Source organism: Oryza sativa, chromosome 1, assembly GCF_034140825.1.
Source record: "Oryza sativa Japonica Group chromosome 1, ASM3414082v1".
NCBI lineage: Eukaryota > Viridiplantae > Streptophyta > Magnoliopsida > Poales > Poaceae > Oryza > Oryza sativa.
Genome location: NC_089035.1, coordinates 40,810,220 through 40,832,527, shown reverse-complemented (window position 1 = coordinate 40,832,527; position 22,308 = coordinate 40,810,220). Strand labels below are relative to the sequence as shown.

The following is a 22,308-nucleotide window of genomic DNA, read 5'->3' as shown; positions in this document are numbered from 1 at the left end:
GCGGCTCGGCTCACCGTGCGGAGGGAGTACGCGGCTCATGCGCACGGGCGGGGGAGGGACGCGGTGCACGCGCACGGTTCGCGGTGGACGCGGATGCGGCGGGCCCACGCGCAGCCTCACGGCTCGCGGTGGAACGCGCGCACGGGGAGGGACTGACCGGGGTCGGCTCGACCCGGTCTAGGCTAAGCTGGCTCCGACGTGGCGCCTACGTGGCTGCCACGCGGGCCGGCGGGAGGTAGACGACGACCCGGCCGCGAATGGACGGTGGGCGGCGGCGGCGAGCGGTGGAGCGAACCACGGCGATACGGGCAAAAGCTAGCACACCGGGCGGTTGTTCGTGATGAGGGGAGACGAGCCAACGGCTCGGATTTGCCGGAGGAAGCTTGACGGCGGCGAATCGCGGCGGCGACAACCGGTGGGGAGGGAAGAGGGAAACGGCGGCGAGGCCACGAGGGGTCGATTCCCGGCGGTGAGAGCATCTACGCGGTTTCGGGAACTCGATGCTAGCGTCGGATTGGACGGAGCTACGCCGAGCGAGGCTGGCGACGTGTGGGTGCTACGGAGCTCGAGCGGCGACGGCGGCGAGCACACGGCGAGCGACGGCAACGGTCGGGGCGGCGCCGGCTAACTACGGGGAGTCTACTCGAGCTACTACCGAAAGCTAGGGGGAGGAGATGGAGCGAGGAGGAAGAATGGAGGGAGGCATCACCGAGATGAGGAGGGGCGCTGTGACGAGAGGCCGACGGCGCGGGAGTAATCTCTCCGGCCTCGGGCTGGGGAAGAGGAAGGAGAGGGCGCGGCCGAAGTCCCCTTCCGCGTCCTTGCTCGTGCCGACTCCTTCGACACGCGCAACAACGAACGGCGACGGCGAACAGAGCACGGGGGCGGCAGCTATGGCGAGGAGGCGAAAACGAGGGAGATTGGAGGGGAAGGAGCTGGGGTTTAAAGGGGGCGGCAATGTCGGTTTGGGAACCAACTTAGGGCGGTCAAGGCGCGAGCTGGCGCTCGGCGGTCGCGACCAAAGCGGCGACAGGGAGGATGACGCCGGCGGGGGAAAAAGGGGAAAAAGGAGGGGGAGAAAGGGGCTTGCCCTTTTGCCGATTCGGGAAAAAGGAGGAGGGGAGCGGGGGCGACGCGGCAGAGGGAGGAGGGGCGCTGCCTCCGTCCCTTGGCGGCTTGCGCGCGGAGTGGCGGGGGCCGGGCGGTGATGACGGCGATGACGACGGGCGGTTTGGAGCGGCGCGACGACACGGGCGACAGACGCGTGCAGAGGCTGACGGCGGCGGCGACCGGGCGGTCGGCCACTCGGCACGCGCGCGCGGCTTGCAACGGGCGGCGTCCGCGCGGGCGCGCGCACGCGAACACGGCGTGCGGGAAGCGGCAGCGAGGGAGCGGAGAGGGAGGACTTGGCTCGGCGCGGGCGGCTTACGCAGGCGCGGCAGAGCGAGGAGAAGGGAAGGGGGCGCTCGGCGCGGCGGCTCACGCGCACGCGCGCGGGCGGAGCGGAGGAGGAGGAGCACTCGGCGCGGCTCTCGCGCACGCACGCGCGGCGCGCGGGCGAGGCGGAGCGGAGCTGAGCGGGGCTGAGGGAGAGGGGAGAGGGAGCGCGCCGGGAAGGGGAGGGGGCGAGAGAGAGCGAGAGAGAGGGAGAGAGAGCGGGAGCGCGCCAGGGGAGAGGGGAGAGGGGGAGAGGGGGAGATGGGCCGGGAGGAAATCGGCCCATCGACCCCCGGGGGAGGCAAAATAGACTTTTGCGGAGGAATTGATTTGGAAGGATTGGATTCGGAATTGGACCCGACGATAGATCAGGGATTGAGATCTTGAGATGACACGGACACTAGACAACAAGCAAAGAAACAAATTTCGCAATTAGGGTTTTTAAGAGATAATTTTCCCGCTAGGCGCCACGACGGAACGGGCGCTACACACTAGCACCCGTCCACAGGTATGTCTTAAAAAAGGAAGTAAATTACAAGGACGCCTCTAAAAGATCGCTACAAGATATGAGTCATGCCCGTGGTCATCACAAAAATGTCTGAAAAGATATATCATTCGTTATTTGGACTCATGAATTGAGGCTAGCTCACTTGATTGGGTATGGATATACACCTAAAACACCCAAATTTAAGCCCTCATCAAGAAGGGTTTTTATGGCCTTTTCTTTTCCTAATATATACAAAGCCACCGAGTCTCATAAGTTTTCATATGTTATATGAATGATTGAGCTAAAGTGGCGATGTAACTTTTTAAGGTTGATCTTAAATTCTCTAGCTTGCGCTAAGGGGCCACAACCATTCTTTCGTGTGACATGAACCCTAAGTTGAATTATGGAGTTCTAAAAGATGAGAGAGAATAATTAGAGGTAGAAAATAGAGGCAACAGTATGAAATAAAAAAATAGCTGTTAAAAAGGAAAAAGGCTATATATACCAAACGGTTACAGTGCAAGCTCATAAAGAGTCTTCAATAAGAAACTTCTAAAAATAAGAATTTTCGCACTTCAATACTTACCTTTTCTTTTCTGGCGGGCCATTTAATACATACTATATTTGTTGCTTTGTTCAGTAGCGGACAAAATGTGCACAGCTATCTACTCCTTCACCAAAAGTCTTATGCATATTTGGTTTTCTGGTCTTTCTAAATGAGATGGGTATATTGGTAGCCTCTATGCACCCAAGACTTCTTATCTGTGGTGCTAGATTGAATCGTTGATCAGAACTTGAGCATCCATCTTAATACTTACTGGTTACATACATGTGTATAGTTCCTTAATTTTTGTTGTACGCGGGATGAGTTGATTGCTTCTTTTTTTTGGTGATAAAAGAAAATACGTCCGAGACATTTGGATGGAAGGAGAAATGCTGGCTTTTCCCGACAAACAGTTTCAATCTCTCAACATGGATTTTAATTATGGGTACCCGAAAAAACAATTGGAATATATATCTCAGCTCAGTTATACACCTGGCCAGGCAAACAATTGATAATGCAACACCGAACTAATTTAAGAACACGTATAGACCCCCCGCCCCTCCTCTTTTCCATCCGTCTTCCTCACAGCACGCGTGGCAGTGAATATACACGTACAATCTTTTTACGTGTTCGTGAAAAACACCCATCTACACTAACAAGCTAACCGCCTTTTGTTTTTTTCTTCAGTGAATGCAGATGCCGGGGACCTTCCAGCGCACGGGCCCCTGGCGGCGCTGCTCGTCGGGCATCCGCCGGTACGCGCGCCACTCCTCGAGAAGGTTGCGGAGGTCGTGCAGCTTGGCGCCGAGGCCGACGCAGCAGTTGGCGTGCATGGTGTAGAGCGTGGCGAAGTCGCGCGTGTTGCTGCAGAACCCGGCGACGTGCGCCGTGTCCAGGAACTGGATCCGCACGCCGCGCCGCTCCACCAGCTCCCGCTTGATCTCGTTCAGCACCTGCTGCTCGTGCCTCCCCGGGTACGACGCCCGCGCGGCGCGCCACGCCTCCATCACCCCCACCGCGCGGCGGCTCGACCGCACGTACAGGAACCCCGTGTTGGGGAAGTTGGCCGGGTTGTAGGCGCCGCCGACGAAGAAGTCCGACGAGGTCACCATGTGCGCCGCCATCGACATCTGCTCGAACGGGTCACGGAACCACAGGATGTCCACGTCCTGCGTGTATATTGCGATATTTGCATATTTAAGGGGTGCGTTATCGATAAATTACCCAATGTTTAACCATTATATATTTAGTGAGTTGAATTAAAAAGGCACTATTTGAAATACATACTACTACAAATTAGTACTTTAAATTTCAAAGAAATTTTTGCAACGTTTAGAAGCTTAGTAATTAAGCACGTATATGGTGATAATTCGTAATATTACATAATCTATTACTCCATCTGTTCCAAAATGTTACAATCTAATATGAGTCTTTCAGTACAATGAATCTAGATAGATGTTCTATCTAGATTCATTGTCCGTTGTAATATTTTGGCGTGGAGGGAGTATGCATCTAGAATATGCTTTAGAAGGATGCTTTTAGAAAATGTGCTTATGTACGTGGAGGACCTTTTTGTGAAATGAAATTAGTAGTACGAATTTTTGTTTTGTCCTTTTGTGAATTTATAAGATGTAGTAGTACTGTTCCAACTGCTACGTAGCGTGTTGTAACGTACCGTGAAGAGGAAGTTGTATCCGAGCTCGAGGATCCGCTGCTGCAGCTTGACCTTGCTCCAGACCAGGTCAAGGTAGTCCTCGCTCATGAACACCTTCTCGTCGGTGAAGTTGCGGCCGGCGACGGCGAGGCGGTAGCAGTGCGGGTGCACGTCCCGGCACCGCCGGAAGGCGCCGTCGTCGAGCGCCACGATGAGGAGGTGGTCGACGAAGCGCGCGATCCCCTCGCCGGCGCGGAACCCCTCCAGGAACAGGTCCAGCAGCGACCCCGGCGCCGCCCACGCCTCGTTCACCGACGTCATGATGATGTTCTTGTGCTCGTCGGCCACCGCCGCCAGCAGCTTCTCCAGCTCCTTCTCCTCCTCCTCCTTCGCCGCCTCCGCCGCCGCCGCCTGCACGGTCAAAATTTTCAAGTCAACTTTTGCCAAGCCAAGAAAATTTCAGACAAATTAAACACACAGAAAACTACAGTTTTGTATACTAATCTGAATTCCAGACCTGGCTGTTCGTCAGGTTAGCCTTCTCCTCGACATGAGCAGCGGTGCTCGTCAGGTTGGTCTCCTTGGCCGTCGCCGCTACAGTCCCATTCGCCCAGCTCGACAAGTCCGTCGTCGTCGACCAGCCGCCGCCGGCCGACGAGAAGAAGAAGATCAACACGGCCGCCGCCGAAACCCCGAGGAGAAACGACACCAGCTGGTTGAGCGCGCTCTGCTGGCCACCCATCATCATTGGCTGGCCACTGCCAAGAAACGGAGCAAATTAAAGGATTCAAGGAGAAGAGGGAGAAGAAGCGTGCGAGGGAAACTGCTCGGCGTGTTACTTAACACTTCGGTTTTTTGGACGTTGATCTCTTCAAAATAAGTCGCCAGTAGCCAATGAGACCAATTCTACTTGGTCACACGTTGCTAGAGCATTGGTGCATGATATGACCGCAGTTTCTCCTCTCCCTCTCGGCATGTGCGTCTCTAGCTACTTCTCTTGTACAAAGTCAATCCCTCTTGGGGTTTTTGATATGGAAATGGGAATGTGCTCTTCAGAAGCAGGGTTGCATGCATTTGTAAACTGTTGGGGCCATGTGTATATCAGAGAATCTTCTTATTGTGTGCTTATTGTACACAGTTTACATGGTCAGCATTGATAATTTTCTTCAGATTCTCTGACTGTAAACATGTTCTGTGCAAGTACATTCCTTCTTATGGTAATCATCTGTGTATGATTCTCTGATTTTTTTTCCATTTTTTTTCACAGATGGACACATCAATGATCAATTGTCCTGTACAAGTATACAGTGTGGCCGATGCAACTGTTTTTTTGAATGCTTAACAGGAGAAAACTTGTTGTCATGACAGTACATGGCTACATGCCATCGTTGAACCATTGCCAGTTGCTTTCGCCAACAACTCTCAAAATGATATCACGTGGGCCTTGCTCATGAAAGCGCACAAAATATTTCAAAATAATTCGTCTTCCAATGGGCGAGATGGATCCAGTATTTTTCCAAATTGATTTTCAATTCAGATGACAATCATAGCTGCCACCTGTCCATGTTTTGACGAAGTTAGTAGATTACTTGTCCCGTCCGTAATCCACAAGTGTTTTTTCCCCTCATAGGTCAGTAATCTGACAGGGAAGTGAGACAAGTGCCAGTAGAAAAAAAGAAAAGCAAGAAAACGAAATGCCACTCCACAGTTATATTGAGGTGACTACTCAAAACTCAAAATGGAAATTTTGGCCTTGATTCATCAAACGCTCTGAATGGAGAAAAGAGCCATGAACTTTTGAACAACAAAACAGAGGTGCCCAACTAAGGCCCTGGCCCGTCAAAAACTTTCCTGAAACTCGAGCAGTTTAGGCCCAACACGTGCTCATCACGGCCCAGTATAAGATTTTGCATCAGCTGGGCTATCTTGGCCCAGAACCATGAGACGAAGTACAGTAGTGCAACATTAGCGCGTTGAGCACAGTCATTCCAACTCCAAACGGGGTTGCCGCCGTGACGGACGTCGCCGTCACGCTGTTTCCGAGGCCACTAATCTCCAAATTATCGTTGTCGCCTCCCTCAATGCAGGTGGGCCAGCCCAGCTGTCCACGTCAGCCATGGCCCTTCTGGTGGGGCCACGCCAAGTCAATGGTTTCACTGGTCCGCGGGGACTGAGACGAACTCGACTCCAAAGCGGACGGCTCAGATCGTCACCGCTCATGATCGGACGGTCAGGATTTCGCCTTTCGACGCAAATAGTCAAATCCCCGCGCGGCACGAGTAAGAAAGTCGTCGTCGCCGGACGGGTTGCCTACGAGACCCCGTTTTACCCGATCCAAACTACAGTTTTATTATTGCTCAAGCTATTTTTACAGCACATATCCGATTATTTCCTACATCCTTGAAATCAAATGCGGTTGATATGATAAAGATGAATTATAATGCACTAAACGAGAAAACTTCTTTACACATGATTAATTAATTATTGACTATTATAAAATTTAAAAATAACTTTATTTATTTATTTAAACAACATCTATCACACCATTTAACGGTTTGATGAAAATAAGAAATTTAAAATTTAGAGTCAAGAAAAAGAATTGGGCCTAGTCCTAACGGAATAAACCAATGAACTTTTACTACTGATGATGAATTTACAGTGACTTCTTGTCGATCAAGAAAGAAAGAAAGAAACACTCTGGTATAAAACAGTAGAGGCACAATCGGGCATCGATTCTGTTGTTTTCATGCCCGAAAAGAAAGAAAGAAAGAAGCATCAAGCAGCACGTTCTTCTTGTTCCCTAGGCCAAGAAGGTTGGGGGGGGGGGGGGGGGGGTATAAAGGACAAGTCCTCCTCTCTCTCCCACCTCTGAATCCTCCTCTCCTTCCCCTCGACACCTCCCGATTCAAATCGATACCCAAAAAAAAAAAAAAATTCACGCGAGAGCTCTCGATCTAGGGATCCCTCGTGTTGCCGCAGAGTCGCCGCCTCCGCCGCACAAAACCCTAGGTCTAGCGGCGGAGCCCCCTCCTCCACCCCTTCGCTCCCATGGAGGACGGCATCTACTCGTCCTCCGCGCCGCCGTCGACGGCGACGGCGGCCGCGGCGGCGGCGGCGGTGGGGTCGTCGGTGATCCCGATCGTGAACAAGCTGCAGGACATCTTCTCGCAGCTGGGGAGCAGCTCCACGATCGACCTGCCGCAGGTCGCCGTCGTGGGGAGCCAGAGCAGCGGCAAGTCCAGCGTCCTCGAGGCGCTCGTCGGCCGCGACTTCCTGCCCCGGGGCTCCGACATATGCACGCGGCGACCCCTCGTGCTGCAGCTCGTGCACCAGCCCCGCCGCCCCGCCGACGCCGAGGCGGATGAGTGGGGCGAGTTCCTCCACCTCCCCGGCCGCCGCTTCTATGACTTCCGCGAAATCCGCCGCGAGATCCAGGTTCCCCTCCCCCCTCGCATTCTCTATCTTCTATCGATGTTGATTTAGGCGTTCTGATGGTTGATTAACTGATAGAGGTACTAGTTTGGAACCTTCGCTTGTGCTCTTAGCGTATTCTACTGCTCGAGAGTTCACTGGTAATGTTGTGTTATGACTGCTTGCTAGGGTTTCGAATAGTTTGTGGTGATTTGGATGAATAATTAGTATTGTACTGCTCGTGAGTCTACTGGTAATGTACTAATGTTGTTGTGTAATGGCAGCTTGCTAGGGATTCGAGTAGTTCTACCAGGTTTGGATGGATCATTAGTAATTTGTTCGGTTTTATGATGTATGTGATGCCGGTTAGGCTCTATAGGTTTAGTGCAATTGGGTACATTCTAACACTACCAGGTTGGATTGGGGGATAACCCTTTTGGGTTATATTCCATCTTCAGATTTAGGGGTGGCGATATTTTCTCATAGTTGCTTTTATGGTGACTTGTGCTGATGTCCATTTGTGTTTCTTCAAAGGTGTGGGTGTATTGCCTTATCTAAAATCTCTTTGATTTGTTCATTGCCTTTGAGATGTTTGTACTTTCAGCCTTTGGTATATTGTCAGTAGTTTAAACTTAGTGATTTGCTTGAATGTGGAGATTGTATATGCCTGTGTATTTGGTGACGCTTATCCTATTCTGATTAATTACCATTGCTTTTATTTGTCCGGAATGAACTGGTCGCTGAGTTTAGTGGTTATGTAAAATCTGTTATTGGAGAAGTGTGCACAATAGTACCTTTGATTTAATTTTTTTTTCAGTATATGCTAGAAAAATTGTACCATTTGTTGTGTTATGCTTTTATTGATTCAGTTATGCTGGTTTGTTTAGTTATGCCAATGCCTGCAAGTGTTGAACAAACTGTACCATAGGGCATAGAGCACTATTAATCATTCCCCCAATCAATGCAGGCCGAAACAGACAGAGAGGCGGGTGGTAACAAAGGTGTGTCAGATAAGCAGATACGACTGAAGATCTACTCACCAAATGTTCTAAACATTACGTTGGTTGACTTGCCTGGGATAACTAAGGTGCCAGTTGGTGACCAACCAACTGACATTGAGGCCAGAATAAGGACCATGATATTGTCGTATATCAAGCACAAGACATGTATCATCTTGGCTGTTTCGCCAGCAAATGCAGACTTATCGAATTCTGATGCTCTTCAAATTGCTCGAAATGCTGACCCTGATGGTATTCACTACAGACTCAATCCATTAGATAATTCATGTTAATATATTTTGTTTCTTATTAATAATTGATTCATTGTTCTTGTAGGTTCTCGAACAATTGGTGTTATAACAAAGGTTTGACCCTGGTCTTGAGTTTTTTGTCTGGATTAAATAAGCATTGTGTTCATACCAGTGACCCAGTTTGATCTTGGCTTCACTTCTATTATCTTCCAGCTGGACATAATGGACAGGGGCACAGATGCTCGTAACTTTCTGTTGGGAAATGTGATTCCATTACGACTAGGCTATGTTGGTGTGGTAAACCGCAGTCAACAGGTACTGCATTCTGGTCATTCTCATGACTTCGTGAGCGAACTCATTCTGTATGTCTGTATGATAACCATAGCTTCCAGATGGTGTAGTTGTCTAGCATCAGCCTGCTGATTGTTCATAAAATAATGGGTAACAAATAGAGATGTGTATACTACCTTGTGATTACAAACTTGTCCTAGTAGTTTGTAGCATACCAAGGATGTAATCCTCCATAACCTGGACAAATGCTTTTCCATTGTAGTGCTAAGTTTAGTGTTATTAGATTTCTATTATATAGTTTTCTCGGCGATGCAGGATATCAAATCAGATCTCAGTATCAAGGAAGCTCTGGCGCGCGAAGAAAGTTTCTTCCGTAATCATCCAGTAGGCTGCAATGAATTTTGTTATTACTTTAGTGCTTATTTTCTTCTTACATGTTTGTGAAATGCACTTTCCTTGACTTTTTAGGCGTATAATGGTCTTGCTCAGTACTGTGGTATACCACAATTAGCAAAGAAGTTAAACCAGGTATTTATGTAATTAAATTATCAGTTGTAATCAATCTGATAACTTTCATATTTCTGTTGTGATTTAAACGAAAATACATCTGTATGTTTCAGATTTTGGTCCAGCATATAAAGACTGTTCTGCCAGGATTGAAGTCACGTATAAGTTCTCAATTGACAACTACTGCTAAGGAGCTTTCCTTTTATGGTGATCCAGTCGAGTCCAAGGTGGGGTTTGAATTAAAAAAGAAATTTTGTCCAAGTGTTAGAAGCATAAAATTTGTTTGAAATGTTTTTCAACAATATTACCTGACTTTTTTTATTTAGGGCTTAATGAAATCAGGCCAATTCATCTGTGTTCTCAGCTAATTTTTTGTCCTCTTTGTTGATGGTCCATCTGTGTTTCTTTACTGCAGGCTGGTCAAGGTGCTAAGCTTTTGAACATTCTGGCAAAGTACTGTGAAGGTAATTTTTGAATCATGACTAACTGTGCTGGCAATTTTTAAATAATGGTCAATTGTGCCATTTAATACTGTGTATGATTAAAAGTCCTGTGTTATTTTTTGTATAAGTCTTATCATATACTACCTCTGTTTCATATTATAAGTCGTTTTGACTTTTTTTCTAGTCAAACTCTTTTAAGTTTGACCAAGTTTATAAAAATATATAGCAATATTTCCAACACAAAACAAACATATTATCAAAATATATTGAATGCTACATTTAATGAAACTAATTTGGTGTTATCAATGTTGCTATTGTTTTATGAACTTGGTCAAACCTAAAGAAATTTGACTAAGAAAAAAAAGCCAAAGCGACTTATAATATGAAACGGAGGGAGTGTGTCTATTCTTTTGTTTAAGCTGTATGTGATAAATTGTGCCATTTTAAGTTGAAACATTTTTATGTTATAGCTTTCTCCTCAATGGTGGAGGGAAAAAATGAGGACATATCAACAATTGAGCTTTGTGGTGGAGCAAGGATCCATTATATTTTTCAATCTATATATGTAAAAAGCTTAGAGGTTCGTGATTTTGTTGCATGTTCAATTACAACCTTTTCATTATGTTGTACCACATCATTGTTCTATAATGAAGTTATAGAACTTTTTACACAGGATGTTGACCCTTGTGAAGATGTTACCGATGAAGACATCCGTATGGCTATACAGAACGCAACTGGTCCTAGGAGTGCTTTGTTCGTACCTGAGGTATACCATCCCACTTTAGGAAGAACGATTGTAAGAGTAATTCATGGATGATGGCCAGTTAAGCTGACAATTTTTCCTTCGCTAACATTTCTCAGGTACCTTTTGAGGTCCTTGTACGCAGGCAGATCAGCAGATTGCTTGATCCAAGCCTTCAGTGTGCAGGTTTCATATACGATGAGCTAGTCAAGGTTAGACCTGACACCTTTTTTTGCCACTTGTCTGGCATTGCCGTATGCTAATGCCTAGTATATCTTTGTGGATATGCTTTTTCTTAATATGCCACTTGCACTTTTGATGCATCTATCTGGTTCACCTCACAGCATCAACTAACATTCTGATGTATTGTTGCTCTGTTACTTCTTGAACTGACAATTTAAGTTTTTGTGTAGATGAGCCATCGCTGTCTTGCTGTTGAGCTGCAGCAGTTTCCTCTGCTCCGTAGGAGCATGGATGAAGTCATCGGGAGGTTTTTACGGGATGGGCTTAAGCCTGCGCAGGATATGATAGCACATATCATTGAGATGGAGGTAATAATTCCTCATCATGTTGGATATTAATGGTTAACAAATTTCCTGGTAGCCATTGGAGTTTAGAAATATGCCACTAGCAATATTTGAATATAGTCTTCCATAAATAGTGCTGATTACTGACCCCCAGACCCACAATTTATGAAGTATGTAGAAACCAAGCTATTTCATCTAAGCTAGTGTTTGGGCCATTGATAGCTGATGTTTTTTTTCCCCTGATTTACTCTTGACTTTGCATAGATATGCTATAATCTTTTTCATTGTCATAACCTGCAACTCTATTTTGGTTCAGGCGGATTACATAAACACATCTCATCCAAATTTCATCGGCGGCAGCAAGGCTGTTGAGCAAGCACAGCAGCAAGTTAGGTCTTCTAGACTGGCAGCTGTGGCTAGAAGAGTATGTATACATCATATGCACCATTACCTTTTCCTTTTCGTTCTGATTTTCTAAAAACAATTTAATAACAATATGGTAGAATCACTGCCAAGTACATTGTGTTTGTGGCAATTGCATATTGTCAAACAAGAACAATATTTAATGAATGATGTACAGATGAACTATCTTTTCATAAGTGACATGTGCTTCTACTTAATTGCATGAGGATTGCCACAATTTGAGGACCATTGGAACTAAGAGCTACGTGAGCAGTACATGTAATTCTATAATAAATGTTTAGCAGCTAAAAATAGTACCTCTCCATGACTTTTAACATATTTCATGATAACCGCTGGTATGCCCATACCATAATGGATATCCATTTGTTTGTATTCAACCATTCTTTTTTCATTTAGTAAGAGGCATGGCTAAATAAACTCATGGTGTACACCATGTTAGGACTTGTGCTATACTTGCTGCACACTACTTTGGTAATTTGGATAATCTTTACAGATACTTTAATTCTGTAATTTGCATTATCATTTTTTTTGCACATTTAGATATTTGTTCTCTTGGAAAATAGGTGGTGTGACTTAGGAATTCATATCCTTCACCTGCAATTTCCGCTCTTGATTCCTCATATTATCAACTATCTTAAGTATCTAACGTACTATACTGCAGGAGGGAGTAGATGCTGATAAGTCACAAGCTTCTGATAAAACTCAAAAGCCGCGTGCGCTTTTGGGTAGAACTGGTGTAAATGGAGTAGTCACAGATCATCTCCAGGTTTTTGTCATTACCATTTTTTTTACCCTTGCAATGTCTATAATTGTTAGGCACTTACACCTGGCATTTCTTCTTTTGATTTTGTCATCCACTATCAGGGTTTACGGCCTGCTGCTGAGGCTGAGAGGCCAGGATCTTCAGGTTTGAATTTTGCTACAAATGTCATATCTTAAGTCTGTTGTGCTAACATATGTGAATGCTAATAGTATACCCTTCTCTAGTGTTGCTCTTACTGCTTTGATTCTTTCTTTTTGGGGGGAAACTATAAAGCGATTTGATGTAAGCCCAGTTTATTGGCCATCTTTTAGGTAGTGGAAGCACATCTTTCTGGGGATCAATATCAATATTTTCTTCTACTAGTGATGATCGTACACATTCTTCTGCAAAAGACAACTCATCGAACAAATCTTATACAGCTTCTACTTCCCACCTGGAGCATTCACTCTCTACGATACAGTTGAGAGAGGTGAGCTATCTTATCAATGCCTTAATATTTTCTCATCAGTGTTATTTGAATTTGTTGAGTGATTGATTGAGGTAATTGTCAAACAGCCACCAGTTGTCTTGAAACCTTCAGAAAGCCAGTCTGAGCAGGAGGCGCTTGAAATAGCAATAACTAAGTTGCTACTGAAGTCATATTACAATATAGTGCGGAAAAATGTTGAGGACTTCGTTCCAAAGGCAATCATGCATTTTCTGGTCCGTGATCGTTGTCTCACTTTTCTCATTATTACTCGCTTTGCATAGGATGGTGATTTATTTGGCACATTATTTCGATTATAACTAATGTTTCTGGACATGTAACATGACTTTCTATGTACTATTTTTAGTGTCATGGTAAGCATAGATGACAGTAAACAAATATTAAGACATAACATTTTTTGGGGCAATGTATCCTGTGCACACAAGCTTTCCATGTACACACCGTGCACATCAACTAACAAATTTCACCAAAAAATCTAGAAAACATTGTACATGTACTTCCAATAGCATTACAGTTTTAAGGGTATAAATCAGTCAGAATTTTGTCTTTTTTGGTGCTCCACATATATATAATGAATTTGAAGATGAGACTTTACACTTAAATGTGATACTACTAAAAGTACATGTACAATTTTTTCTAGAATTTTTGGTGAAGATTGTTAGTTGGTGTGTACACGAGAAGGCTTGTGTGCCTAGGACACTTTCTCAATTTTTTTACCACAATTGTCAAGCATTGCTTCTTAAAAAGCAAGTGCAAGTGGATCACTAATTTACTATTAGTGTGGTTGTGTGTTTTGCTTGAGTATTGATTATATTTCCTCCTTTTTGCGTAGCATTTTTATGTTGATGCGACTCGTTGATTTTCATTGCATTGGATGGATCACTAATTATAAATGGTTCCTTATTCTTTTCTGGCCACATTAGTATATTCAAATAAATATGCCTATATCTTCTCCAGTTATGATTCAGTTTCATGCATATTTCTAGTGGCAGGGAAGCTGACCAGAAATCCTAATTATCCATGTCTGTAAATTTCCTCTTGGGGTTGCTGTTGCATGTTCTTTAAGGATTTGTTTCGCTTGCAGGTTAACCACACAAAACGGGAGCTGCATAATTACCTTATAACTAAGCTTTATAGGTGAGGGAAGCCTTTTCTACTCATATACATTATAATGTTTCAAACGCTGGATGTTTCCCTATAAATCCGTTATAACATTTCAAACGCTGGATGTTTTTGTATGTATCGTTGCAGAGACGACCTCTTTGCGGACATGCTCAGAGAACCCGATGAAATAACCATAAAGAGGAGGCAAATACGTGACACCCTCAAGGTCCTTCAGCAAGCATACAAGGTATGTTTTGTCAGAACTAAGTTTTCCATTTTAATAGCATTTCATACTGATTGATCTAACATTAAATTATTTATTGGCCTTGTGACATGCTTCAGACTTTGGATGAGATACCACTTGAAGCGGACACAGTTGAGAGAGGCTATTCCCTGGATGCCGATGCAACAGGTCTACCAAGGGCTCATGGGCTTTCTTCATCCTTCCAAGATGGAAGCTCGCCATATTCGACCCCAAAGCAACCAAGGTCAAGGAAATCTAGCCACTCAGGGGAGCAGCTGCCATTCAATCCCGATGCAAGCGGTAACGGATTTTGATCTCGCCATTCACGACCGTCACCCGAACGAACCAGTGGTTGAACCAGGCGATGTACCGTGGTTGCACGCATTCTGCATTCAGTTTGTTTGCACCAGATAGATGTATGCTTTTCTAGTTCTACTACTATTCTTTTCACTCAGTGTTGCGCCCCAATGAAGCCATGACATGGAGCGAGTTTTGCCCGTTTGCCCCCTTTGTACAGTATATTTCGCTGCCCAATCGTTTCATCATAAAATGATATATCAGTGATGGGTATAGTTTTAGTTTAAGCCCAGGGAAGAGTCTATGGTTGCTCGGTGTTAGTATCGAGCGTCCGAATGCCTGTATCCTAAAAGACGGTTTTGCCTTGCAAAATCTGACAAGGTTGGTTGGTAAGGATACGCAAAACAAATTTGTGTTGCATAAAGTTGGTGGTCTGTACCAGTATAAGTTTGGTGATTTCAGTCGATCACTGGTGATTTGCAAAGAGAAGCTCTGTTCATTTATTTGTTCTTTTACCATGCAATATCCTGGAAAGTTAAAAATGCTATTTTTCTTTGGTTGATCATGAAAAATGCTATTTTTCTTTGGTTAATTATGAGGGGTTTCCTCGTACTGTGGCAATCCCTCGCGATAGTTTCACAATGCAATAACCCGATCATAAGATGAATACATGTATGTACAGTAATCTCTATATTTCTGAACAAACTAGCAGAACAGCTCATATTCAATCGAGTGGTATCGCTACGCTGCTTGGAGTGTGCATATTGAGCGCCTCACTGGAATGCCCCTTGTTTACACAAAGGGAGTGTTCATCTTGAGCTCCTCCTAGCATATGCCCCCTGTTTACACAAAGTTTTGAGTGCTAGCAACATCACTAATACCAATTTATAGGCATTTTAAGGCCCTAAACAACATGCATTAACTTCCTCATGGGTCATGAGTATAAAGATAGGGTACCTGCAAACTATCGCCTTTTGGTCTAGTTTTCATCCTTCAACTTTAAAACTGGACAACTTACATCCATCAACTACCACAACTTTAAAACTCCAGTTTACATCCTCACTCCAGTTTAAAGGTCGTTTTATCCTACTTAGCATATATGTGGCGCTGACATGACAATCTAATTAACAAAATATTATTTTTTTTCAAAAAAAACACTAGCCTCTAACCATGTACTACACGGGCTATTTTTACGATTATATTAAGATTATTTTTTAATCATATGATTAATATATGGTTATTTTTTCAATTAAACAAATTGCTCATATCATTTGCATCTTTTTAATTATGTATTTCCAAATTCAAAATTAAATCAACAAAATACTAAGTTGTTCATGGTATAAATTTAGGAAGAAGGGAGTATGAGGCTGATATAAGAGATGCATTTTTTAAAAGAAAAATGATGACGGGAGTACTGGACAGATGTGTCACCCCCATGTCAGACAAAACCGCCTTCAAACAGGGACAAGGGTGTACAGTAGTACTAGAAGGTATTAATAGTTGAAGAATGCATTTTGTCCGGTTTCAAAGATGGAGGATGAAAACTAGACCAATGTTCAGGGATGTTTGTAGGCATGTTGCATGTTTTGGTGAATTTTCATTCGTCCTGTCAACTAACAACATTAATTGGGAGGTTTGCAACCTTAGAGATATGAACCTTGGACCTTTTCTCTTCTATACTATAGAAGCACAGAATGGAAGGTCCAGATACTGAGACAAACTAAACCAGATAATTGGGCAAGTTCTTTGAATTACATGAATCTTCCGGGTATTAAATTGATGCCTGGTTGGAGGGTGTTAAATTCTTCAGGACCCACGTTAATTACACAGGTAAACGTATACCAGATCTTGTCACTTCCAGCCTTCCAGATCTAGCAAAATTGTTTCTGTAAGGTTAGCTTTTCGGGTGTCTACTTGGCTTTCTTCTTCTTAGCTTTCTTCTTTTTCTTTTGAACTGCTTCCGATTCTCGTTTGAAGATTGCCAGCACTTCGATGCTGCGTCAGTAATTCCATTCAATCAATGTGATCAAGGGCATATCAAGCAGATAACACAAATCACTCATCTTGATAAGTAATGTACTAAAACCAAGAGTGGATCAAATGGGGCCAAACAAAAGGGGCGGCATACATAAAGTTCTTTACGCAAGTCATTGAATCAAGATAGCTTAGGGCAGGTTAGTTAATAGCTTATGGCAAGCTAATTATTTTGATCATTTAAACCAACTTGATGATCAGACACAGAATGCAAATGAGAAATCACACCAATTATGTCTTGATTGCTGAAAAGAATGTATAGTAATGTTTCATTTCCCCTATCTGAGTATCAGAGTATGCCAAACTTGAAAATAAATTCATGTCTATAATAATCCAAGGTAGGTGGCGTCAGGGAAGAGTTTTATGTTCCTGCGATGCCCTACAACTTTATACTATCCATGGTAACCCTAAACAGACTTTCACAAGATCAATCCTCACAATATGCTAGTGCAACGGAATAAATTCAAGTTTAGAGCCCAGAATACCTATCAGTGCCAGGGAAGAAATTAAAAGCATGAGCATTCTGCAAATGCCAAGCCTTACTGGACATCAAGCTTTTGCAGTCCTGTTGAAGAAATGGTTATAAACGACATAATAATCGCACCAGGATAGCCAGCAGCCAAGGTACATATTTTGGAGAGAGCTCATAATTCAGGTTCGGCGAACTAGCTGAGTGCGTGATATATATGTACTACCTCCGTCCCAAAATATAACAACTTTTGGCCATTTATCTGGACAAAAATATGTCCAGATACATAGCCAAAAGTTATAATTTGGGATGGAGGGAGTAACTTTTACCTTCTTAAAACTGTCCCATCCGCAGCTAATGTATATAAGAGTTTCTGGCCACGTTTCACTACTTCCTTCCAATGGTGTACTATCAACCTGAACAGCTGCCTCTCTTGCTCTTAGGATCCATGGCCTCTTCTCATCTTTGACCTTTGTAAGTGTACTGTGTCCATGTACCAAATATCACTATCAATAAATTTACCATAACGGACACGAAATTCTCAAATTAAGAAGACTCAGATGGATCATATAATAAAAGCATGAGAGCACAGAACTGGGAATGATATTTCCAACTATCTCTACCTTTTCGCCTTATATGCCTTGCGTTCGGACAAAGCAACTTTCTGTAAAGCACAGATAACAGAGGGGTGCAATCCTTTCCTGGGTGGATCCACAATAACAACACTTGACCCTTCGAGCCAATGAACAGGTTCCTGGTATGATGATGAAGGTTCCAAATGAATCCTCATAATATGAGATGTAACCATAGTAGAAAATACAAGTTTAGTTACATACAACTGAAGCATCAGTGTTGTGCCAAGTTATGGTACAACCCAGGTTTGGGGGAAGTCGGCTTGCTGATTTTTCAAAAGACATTTTTGACAATTTGTTAATCTCAACACATTTCACAGACCTGGAAGTAAAAAAAAAATCATGAAATACCTGAATAAAAGAAGCATGGCACCTAGAAGGCTATGCTAAAAGTAAACATGGACACGCACAACCCAGAAATACCTGAATAAGAGAAGCATGGCACCTAGAAGGCTATGCTAAAAGTAAACATGGACACGCACAACCCAGACTGACCCAAAAATATTTTTCAAGGCTTGAGACAACTGGGCTACTGAACCAGGCCCACATGTTCTAATAAATATCTTAGAATTTTTTTAAAATAAATATTTCTAGTGAAAACACATTTGTTTGAATTTCCCAGGCTGAGTTTGGAGCTTGTTTTGGTTGAGACAGACCAGGCACGTAAACCTAGCATTTTCAGGTCACCCCAATATAAGGTTTGGTCAGGTCAAGCAGAAACAACACAATATCATAAGGCAAAATTTGCTCCAGAATACTCTAGATTTGTAATGAAGTGTAAACCATATTATAATAAATCCACCGTACCTCCCTTGATACCAGTACTATTCTACTGCATCTGACTTAGTATCCTACAAACAAGATAAGTTCCGCAATCCGAGCTGATGCCTCCAACAGATACTAACAAATATAATGAACATGAAGCAAACTCCCAACTCTTGTTTGTGAATCAAGCAAAGCATTTAGGTTATGATTTTTTTTCAACATATGAAGTATAAACCAAATGAGGCTGTTGCTCTTTGGTAGCCTAATTGTCAAGTAATGAAGCTATTTGACAAGCCCCAAAATGAAATACAGGGATAAACTCACCTACATTTCTTCGAAGCAGCAAGAGATAATCCAATAACACCAGCACCAGAATACAGGTCAACAACTGTTGACCCACGTGGTACATATTTGTGCAACGTATGCAGTAACGCATTAAAAGACTGAAAGACATTGCAAAGAGGTCACAGCATTTGTAAGACATTGATGGTATGGAATTTAGTATAAACTAACATAGCCTGTGAAACTTCTCCGACTATATCTAAAGATTCATGCAGCAAAAGGATATATGGAGTATGCTTGTATACAATTGATCACTATGTCCTAGAAAGTTGAATTGTCTAGAATTTTGGTTTTATCTAGTCCTTTGCATAGTTAAGTTCTACATGAATCAGCGATAACTTCAATCACACGTACCAAAGTATTAGCCTGCCCAAAGCTATAAGGATCCAGAGAAATATCAACTCCACCATAACGCTCCCATAAGTCGTTCTCCCCAATGAGATGTCTCCATTTATGCCCAAAAATTATCTGCAGATGTAAGAACATTTTTCTTGAATAAAATAAATCATATATCCTGAAGGTAATGTTCAATTATGTCTCTTTTAACTTGTAAGCCAACAGTTATAGCGTAAGAAAAGAAAGGTGAACATGGAGAAAGCCTTGGATATTTTTTTAAAATTCTAGTCCACTAGAATTTTTCCCTGGTGTGTTGCACAAATGCTGACATTAGCATAGTAGCTTTTATATGGGGGCAGGAATACAGACATACAGTTTTGCATATGTGCATCCTCTTGACAACGTGGCTACCACCAGCTAATCAGAGGGAGCTGATTGTACATACTTGATGAATGTACAAGTAAGCTTATTATATAAGTGCCACTGTTTTCATCCATATATAATGGATATGTTGAGATGTTAAACCAGTAGATCTGAGCCTCTAAAAGTGAATTGTACAATGTCCAACTTCAGATAAAACATCAACTTTTTCAAGTATCCATCATGAAAATGGTAAACACAGTATGTGCATAGCCAACAAATGTACAATAAGTTCAGTTGTATACACTAAAATGCAAGGGTGTATCTTACATTGCTGGTTGATGTCTGAAAATTAGCCCATATAGAGTGAATCAGATGAACATTACTTCTTGGTCCCCCATTTCTCCATAAGAACTGTCGCAAGGAGCACAGAGATTGAGGATAAAATGGGAAAAAGAGGAGTTGAAGTACTGATAGAAAACGTCCAAGGAAACGCGAAAGCAAAATAGCAGCTACATGTGCTGTAGCTGCAGAACCTCAATTTCATCAACTTACTTCTGACAACAAGCTCAACTTCTCTGCATTTTTGGATCGCTCATCCCTTGAATTCCAAACCAACGAAACTTGAACTCTTCCTGGTTAAGCAAATAGCGCATTTAAATTAATTTGGAATTAGTATTAGACAAGAAAAGAAACTTAGAGCATTCAGCGCATGAGGAATCAGGCTAACCTTGCTCATATCTTTTAGCAACTGGAATAGATGTGTTATACGTTGTCACAGCCATCTAGAGAATATGTAAAATAAATCAAATGACCAGGATCACTAACATAATGACATGGGAGTTTTTGAAGAAAAAGAATATGATTGATAAGGTGACGTTTTTAGCCAGAAAAAGATGCATAAGCTGTCATTCATATAGTAATATGTATTATGTGCATGCTATTAAGAAACAGTTTACCTGCACATATCTCAGTTCGCCGGTACTCGCATCCTCATCAAATGGCTCAATATTCAACTCAGATATAGCTAAAAGAACATAGTTACTATATATTAGGTTTCTTTGGCAATGGAAAGGATATTTTTTTTTGCATATCCCAATGAAGCAACAAACAAGTAATTGTAGGAACATGCCTTGTCTTAGAAGCTTGACAGTAGCATTGATGCTTGGGTGATGAGCTGAAGAAAATGTAAAACAAAAAGGATTCATAAACTGTCATGAAAAAATAAAGCATATCACAATGAAGCTCAACCAGATCATTGCAGCTTCCTTTGTAAGTAGTTCTCTTAATTTCATAGGTCATGATAACTTTCTTTTTTGAACGAACTGGCACAGGATGTGCCAAGTTCATTGAATATAGGAGGTATGTCGTGGTAACTAACCTCTGCACTCTGGAATATCTGCAACAGCGTGTGTCCCTTCCTGATATAGGCCAATCAACGGGTTCTCTGGTGTTCCACGTATAGCTAGCTTTGCACGGCACCGCCACTCCCTCTAAAAGCACCATTCTCATGTTTAGTGGAGAAGCAAAGCCATCATAATTCTTAGATAACCTAAAACATTTACTGAGAGATCCATACGGCAATGTGGCTTAGTACAGGATTTGCATGCCTTCAGACGTCACAGCTCTAAGAAGTAACGCATCACATGGCATAGCCACATAGGCCATCAAACAAACATATAATCAGGTTGATTGGGCATCTATTAGATCTCTGTTACTACAATTTTGCATTAAAAAATAAACATAATTAGCTATACAAAAAACACCGATGCTACTTTCAACTAACCATGATCTATCCCTGCACAATTGAATAAGAAATTCAGCTAGCTAGCTCGCTACATTTGGATGATAAAATTTTCTGGTGGACGCATTGCTTTGATGTCCTCAAAACACCAGCATCAGTTTGCCAAACATATTCCCAAATGAACAAAACCATGCACGACTACATATATATCCAAAATAGCTAAGCTAATTACCGAACCGAACCTGAGATATCGTGAGTTCATGACCCTTTAAACTAATCTCGGCACCAGGTAAGTAAATTAGACAACCAAACAGCACGGATTGCATACATTGGGCACGGCCAAAATTGTTTAGAAGCTACACGTACCAGCCTGCCTCTGCTGAAGGTGAAATCTCCAACTCCGTGACCCTTGAAGAAATTCTCCACCTCCTGCAGCACCGGCGGCTTGTCCAGATCCACCTCGTGCGTGCAACCCGAACACCTGCAGAGATCGCGCATCAGAAAAAAAAAATCAAAAAAATCACTTCGCCGTCTCTCACACACGCGCACACGCATTCGAGGAGAGAGAGCCGTACGAGTTGAAGTGGACGCATTCGAGGCACGTGGAGGTGGAGGGGGACAAGGTGGGGGTGATGATGGGAGGCAGCGTCGCGGTGGCCGTGGTTGTGCTCGGCGCGACGACGACGACGGGCTCGAGCCGAGGCGGTGGCGGCGGGGGAGGAGCGGGAGGGGGTGGAGGGCGAACGCGAGTGCGAGGAGGAGGGCGCGTCCGGGTCGGGGCGGCCAGGCGCGCGGCGGACGGCGCCGGCCAGGGGAGCAGCCCCGCCGGTGGAGGCATTCGCCGGCGGCGAGGAAGGAGGTGGATGAGGAGGCGGGAAGAGGGAAATGAAGGGGATAAGGCGGTGAGGAGGAGAGAGATTTTTTTCCCGCTTTTTGTCGGAATATAGGTCTTGTTCTTTTTCTCCAATAAAAGTTGTTTGGATACATGTGGCATATTTTTTAAGCTGCTAAATGGT

General features: G+C 43.6%; 3 protein-coding genes across 7 annotated transcripts; 1 reads left to right on the top strand and 2 right to left on the bottom strand.

Moving 5' to 3' along the window:
* Positions 1 to 2,881: 2,881 nt before the first annotated feature.
* Positions 2,882 to 5,259, bottom strand: LOC4327744 (uncharacterized protein At4g15970). Of its 2 annotated transcripts, XM_015774880.3 has the most exons (4): positions 4,967 to 5,190; positions 4,640 to 4,880; positions 4,144 to 4,533; positions 2,882 to 3,637 (listed from the first exon to the last, which is right to left on the bottom strand). In XM_015774880.3, exons 2-4 carry the CDS (start codon positions 4,868 to 4,870, stop codon positions 3,152 to 3,154), a joined length of 1,107 nt encoding a protein of 368 aa, XP_015630366.1. In that variant the 5' UTR covers positions 4,871 to 4,880; positions 4,967 to 5,190; the 3' UTR covers positions 2,882 to 3,151. The 2 variants fall into 2 exon arrangements, with proteins under 2 accessions (XP_015630366.1, XP_015630360.1); XM_015774874.3 differs by having other exon boundaries at positions 4,640 to 5,259.
* Positions 5,260 to 6,992: 1,733 nt separating this feature from the next.
* LOC4327743 (dynamin-related protein 3A) lies at positions 6,993 to 15,079 on the top strand. 3 transcript variants are annotated; one of them, XM_015758778.3, is made up of 20 exons: positions 6,993 to 7,557; positions 8,501 to 8,783; positions 8,868 to 8,896; positions 8,996 to 9,097; positions 9,389 to 9,457; positions 9,542 to 9,601; positions 9,694 to 9,807; positions 9,996 to 10,044; positions 10,494 to 10,603; positions 10,697 to 10,789; positions 10,885 to 10,977; positions 11,179 to 11,316; positions 11,609 to 11,716; positions 12,377 to 12,481; positions 12,580 to 12,622; positions 12,898 to 12,947; positions 13,034 to 13,180; positions 14,050 to 14,102; positions 14,217 to 14,316; positions 14,412 to 15,079. In XM_015758778.3, exons 1-20 carry the CDS (start codon positions 7,171 to 7,173, stop codon positions 14,625 to 14,627), a joined length of 2,349 nt encoding a protein of 782 aa, XP_015614264.1. In that variant the 5' UTR covers positions 6,993 to 7,170; the 3' UTR covers positions 14,628 to 15,079. The 3 variants fall into 3 exon arrangements, with proteins under 3 accessions (XP_015614264.1, XP_015614254.1, XP_015614247.1); XM_015758768.3 differs by having other exon boundaries at positions 12,790 to 12,947; XM_015758761.3 differs by having other exon boundaries at positions 10,494 to 10,789; positions 12,790 to 12,947.
* Positions 15,080 to 15,241: 162 nt separating this feature from the next.
* Positions 15,242 to 22,196, bottom strand: LOC4327742 (uncharacterized). 2 transcript variants are annotated; one of them, XM_026022437.2, is made up of 15 exons: positions 21,868 to 22,196; positions 21,659 to 21,773; positions 20,930 to 21,041; positions 20,681 to 20,725; positions 20,508 to 20,575; positions 20,279 to 20,333; positions 20,104 to 20,183; positions 19,879 to 19,962; positions 19,207 to 19,320; positions 18,835 to 18,953; positions 17,950 to 18,067; positions 17,737 to 17,867; positions 17,443 to 17,596; positions 17,130 to 17,209; positions 15,242 to 15,449 (listed from the first exon to the last, which is right to left on the bottom strand). In XM_026022437.2, exons 1-15 carry the CDS (start codon positions 22,128 to 22,130, stop codon positions 15,335 to 15,337), a joined length of 1,653 nt encoding a protein of 550 aa, XP_025878222.1. In that variant the 5' UTR covers positions 22,131 to 22,196; the 3' UTR covers positions 15,242 to 15,334. The 2 variants fall into 2 exon arrangements, with proteins under 2 accessions (XP_025878222.1, XP_015614269.1); XM_015758783.3 differs by lacking the exon at positions 15,242 to 15,449 and adding an exon at positions 16,176 to 16,605.
* Positions 22,197 to 22,308: the final 112 nt, after the last annotated feature.

Coding starts and splice junctions, on each gene's coding strand:
- LOC4327742 (XM_026022437.2), bottom strand. CDS start 22,130: ATGCCTCCACCGGCGGGGCTGCTCCCCTGGCCGGCGCCGTCCGCCGCG. Junction 18,068..18,834: donor GCTGCTTCGAAGAAATGTAG/GTGAGTTTATCC, acceptor TTTTACTTCCAG/GTCTGTGAAATGTGTTGAGA. Junction 17,210..17,442: donor GATGGGACAGTTTTAAGAAG/GTAAAAGTTACT, acceptor TTTCTTCAACAG/GACTGCAAAAGCTTGATGTC.
- LOC4327743 (XM_015758761.3), top strand. CDS start 7,171: ATGGAGGACGGCATCTACTCGTCCTCCGCGCCGCCGTCGACGGCGACG. Junction 9,458..9,541: donor GTTTCTTCCGTAATCATCCA/GTAGGCTGCAAT, acceptor TTGACTTTTTAG/GCGTATAATGGTCTTGCTCA. Junction 12,623..12,789: donor TGAGAGGCCAGGATCTTCAG/GTTTGAATTTTG, acceptor GCCATCTTTTAG/GTAGTGGAAGCACATCTTTC.
- LOC4327744 (XM_015774874.3), bottom strand. CDS start 4,870: ATGATGATGGGTGGCCAGCAGAGCGCGCTCAACCAGCTGGTGTCGTTT. Junction 4,534..4,639: donor CTAACCTGACGAACAGCCAG/GTCTGGAATTCA, acceptor TTGACCGTGCAG/GCGGCGGCGGCGGAGGCGGC. Junction 3,638..4,143: donor GATACAACTTCCTCTTCACG/GTACGTTACAAC, acceptor ATATACACGCAG/GACGTGGACATCCTGTGGTT.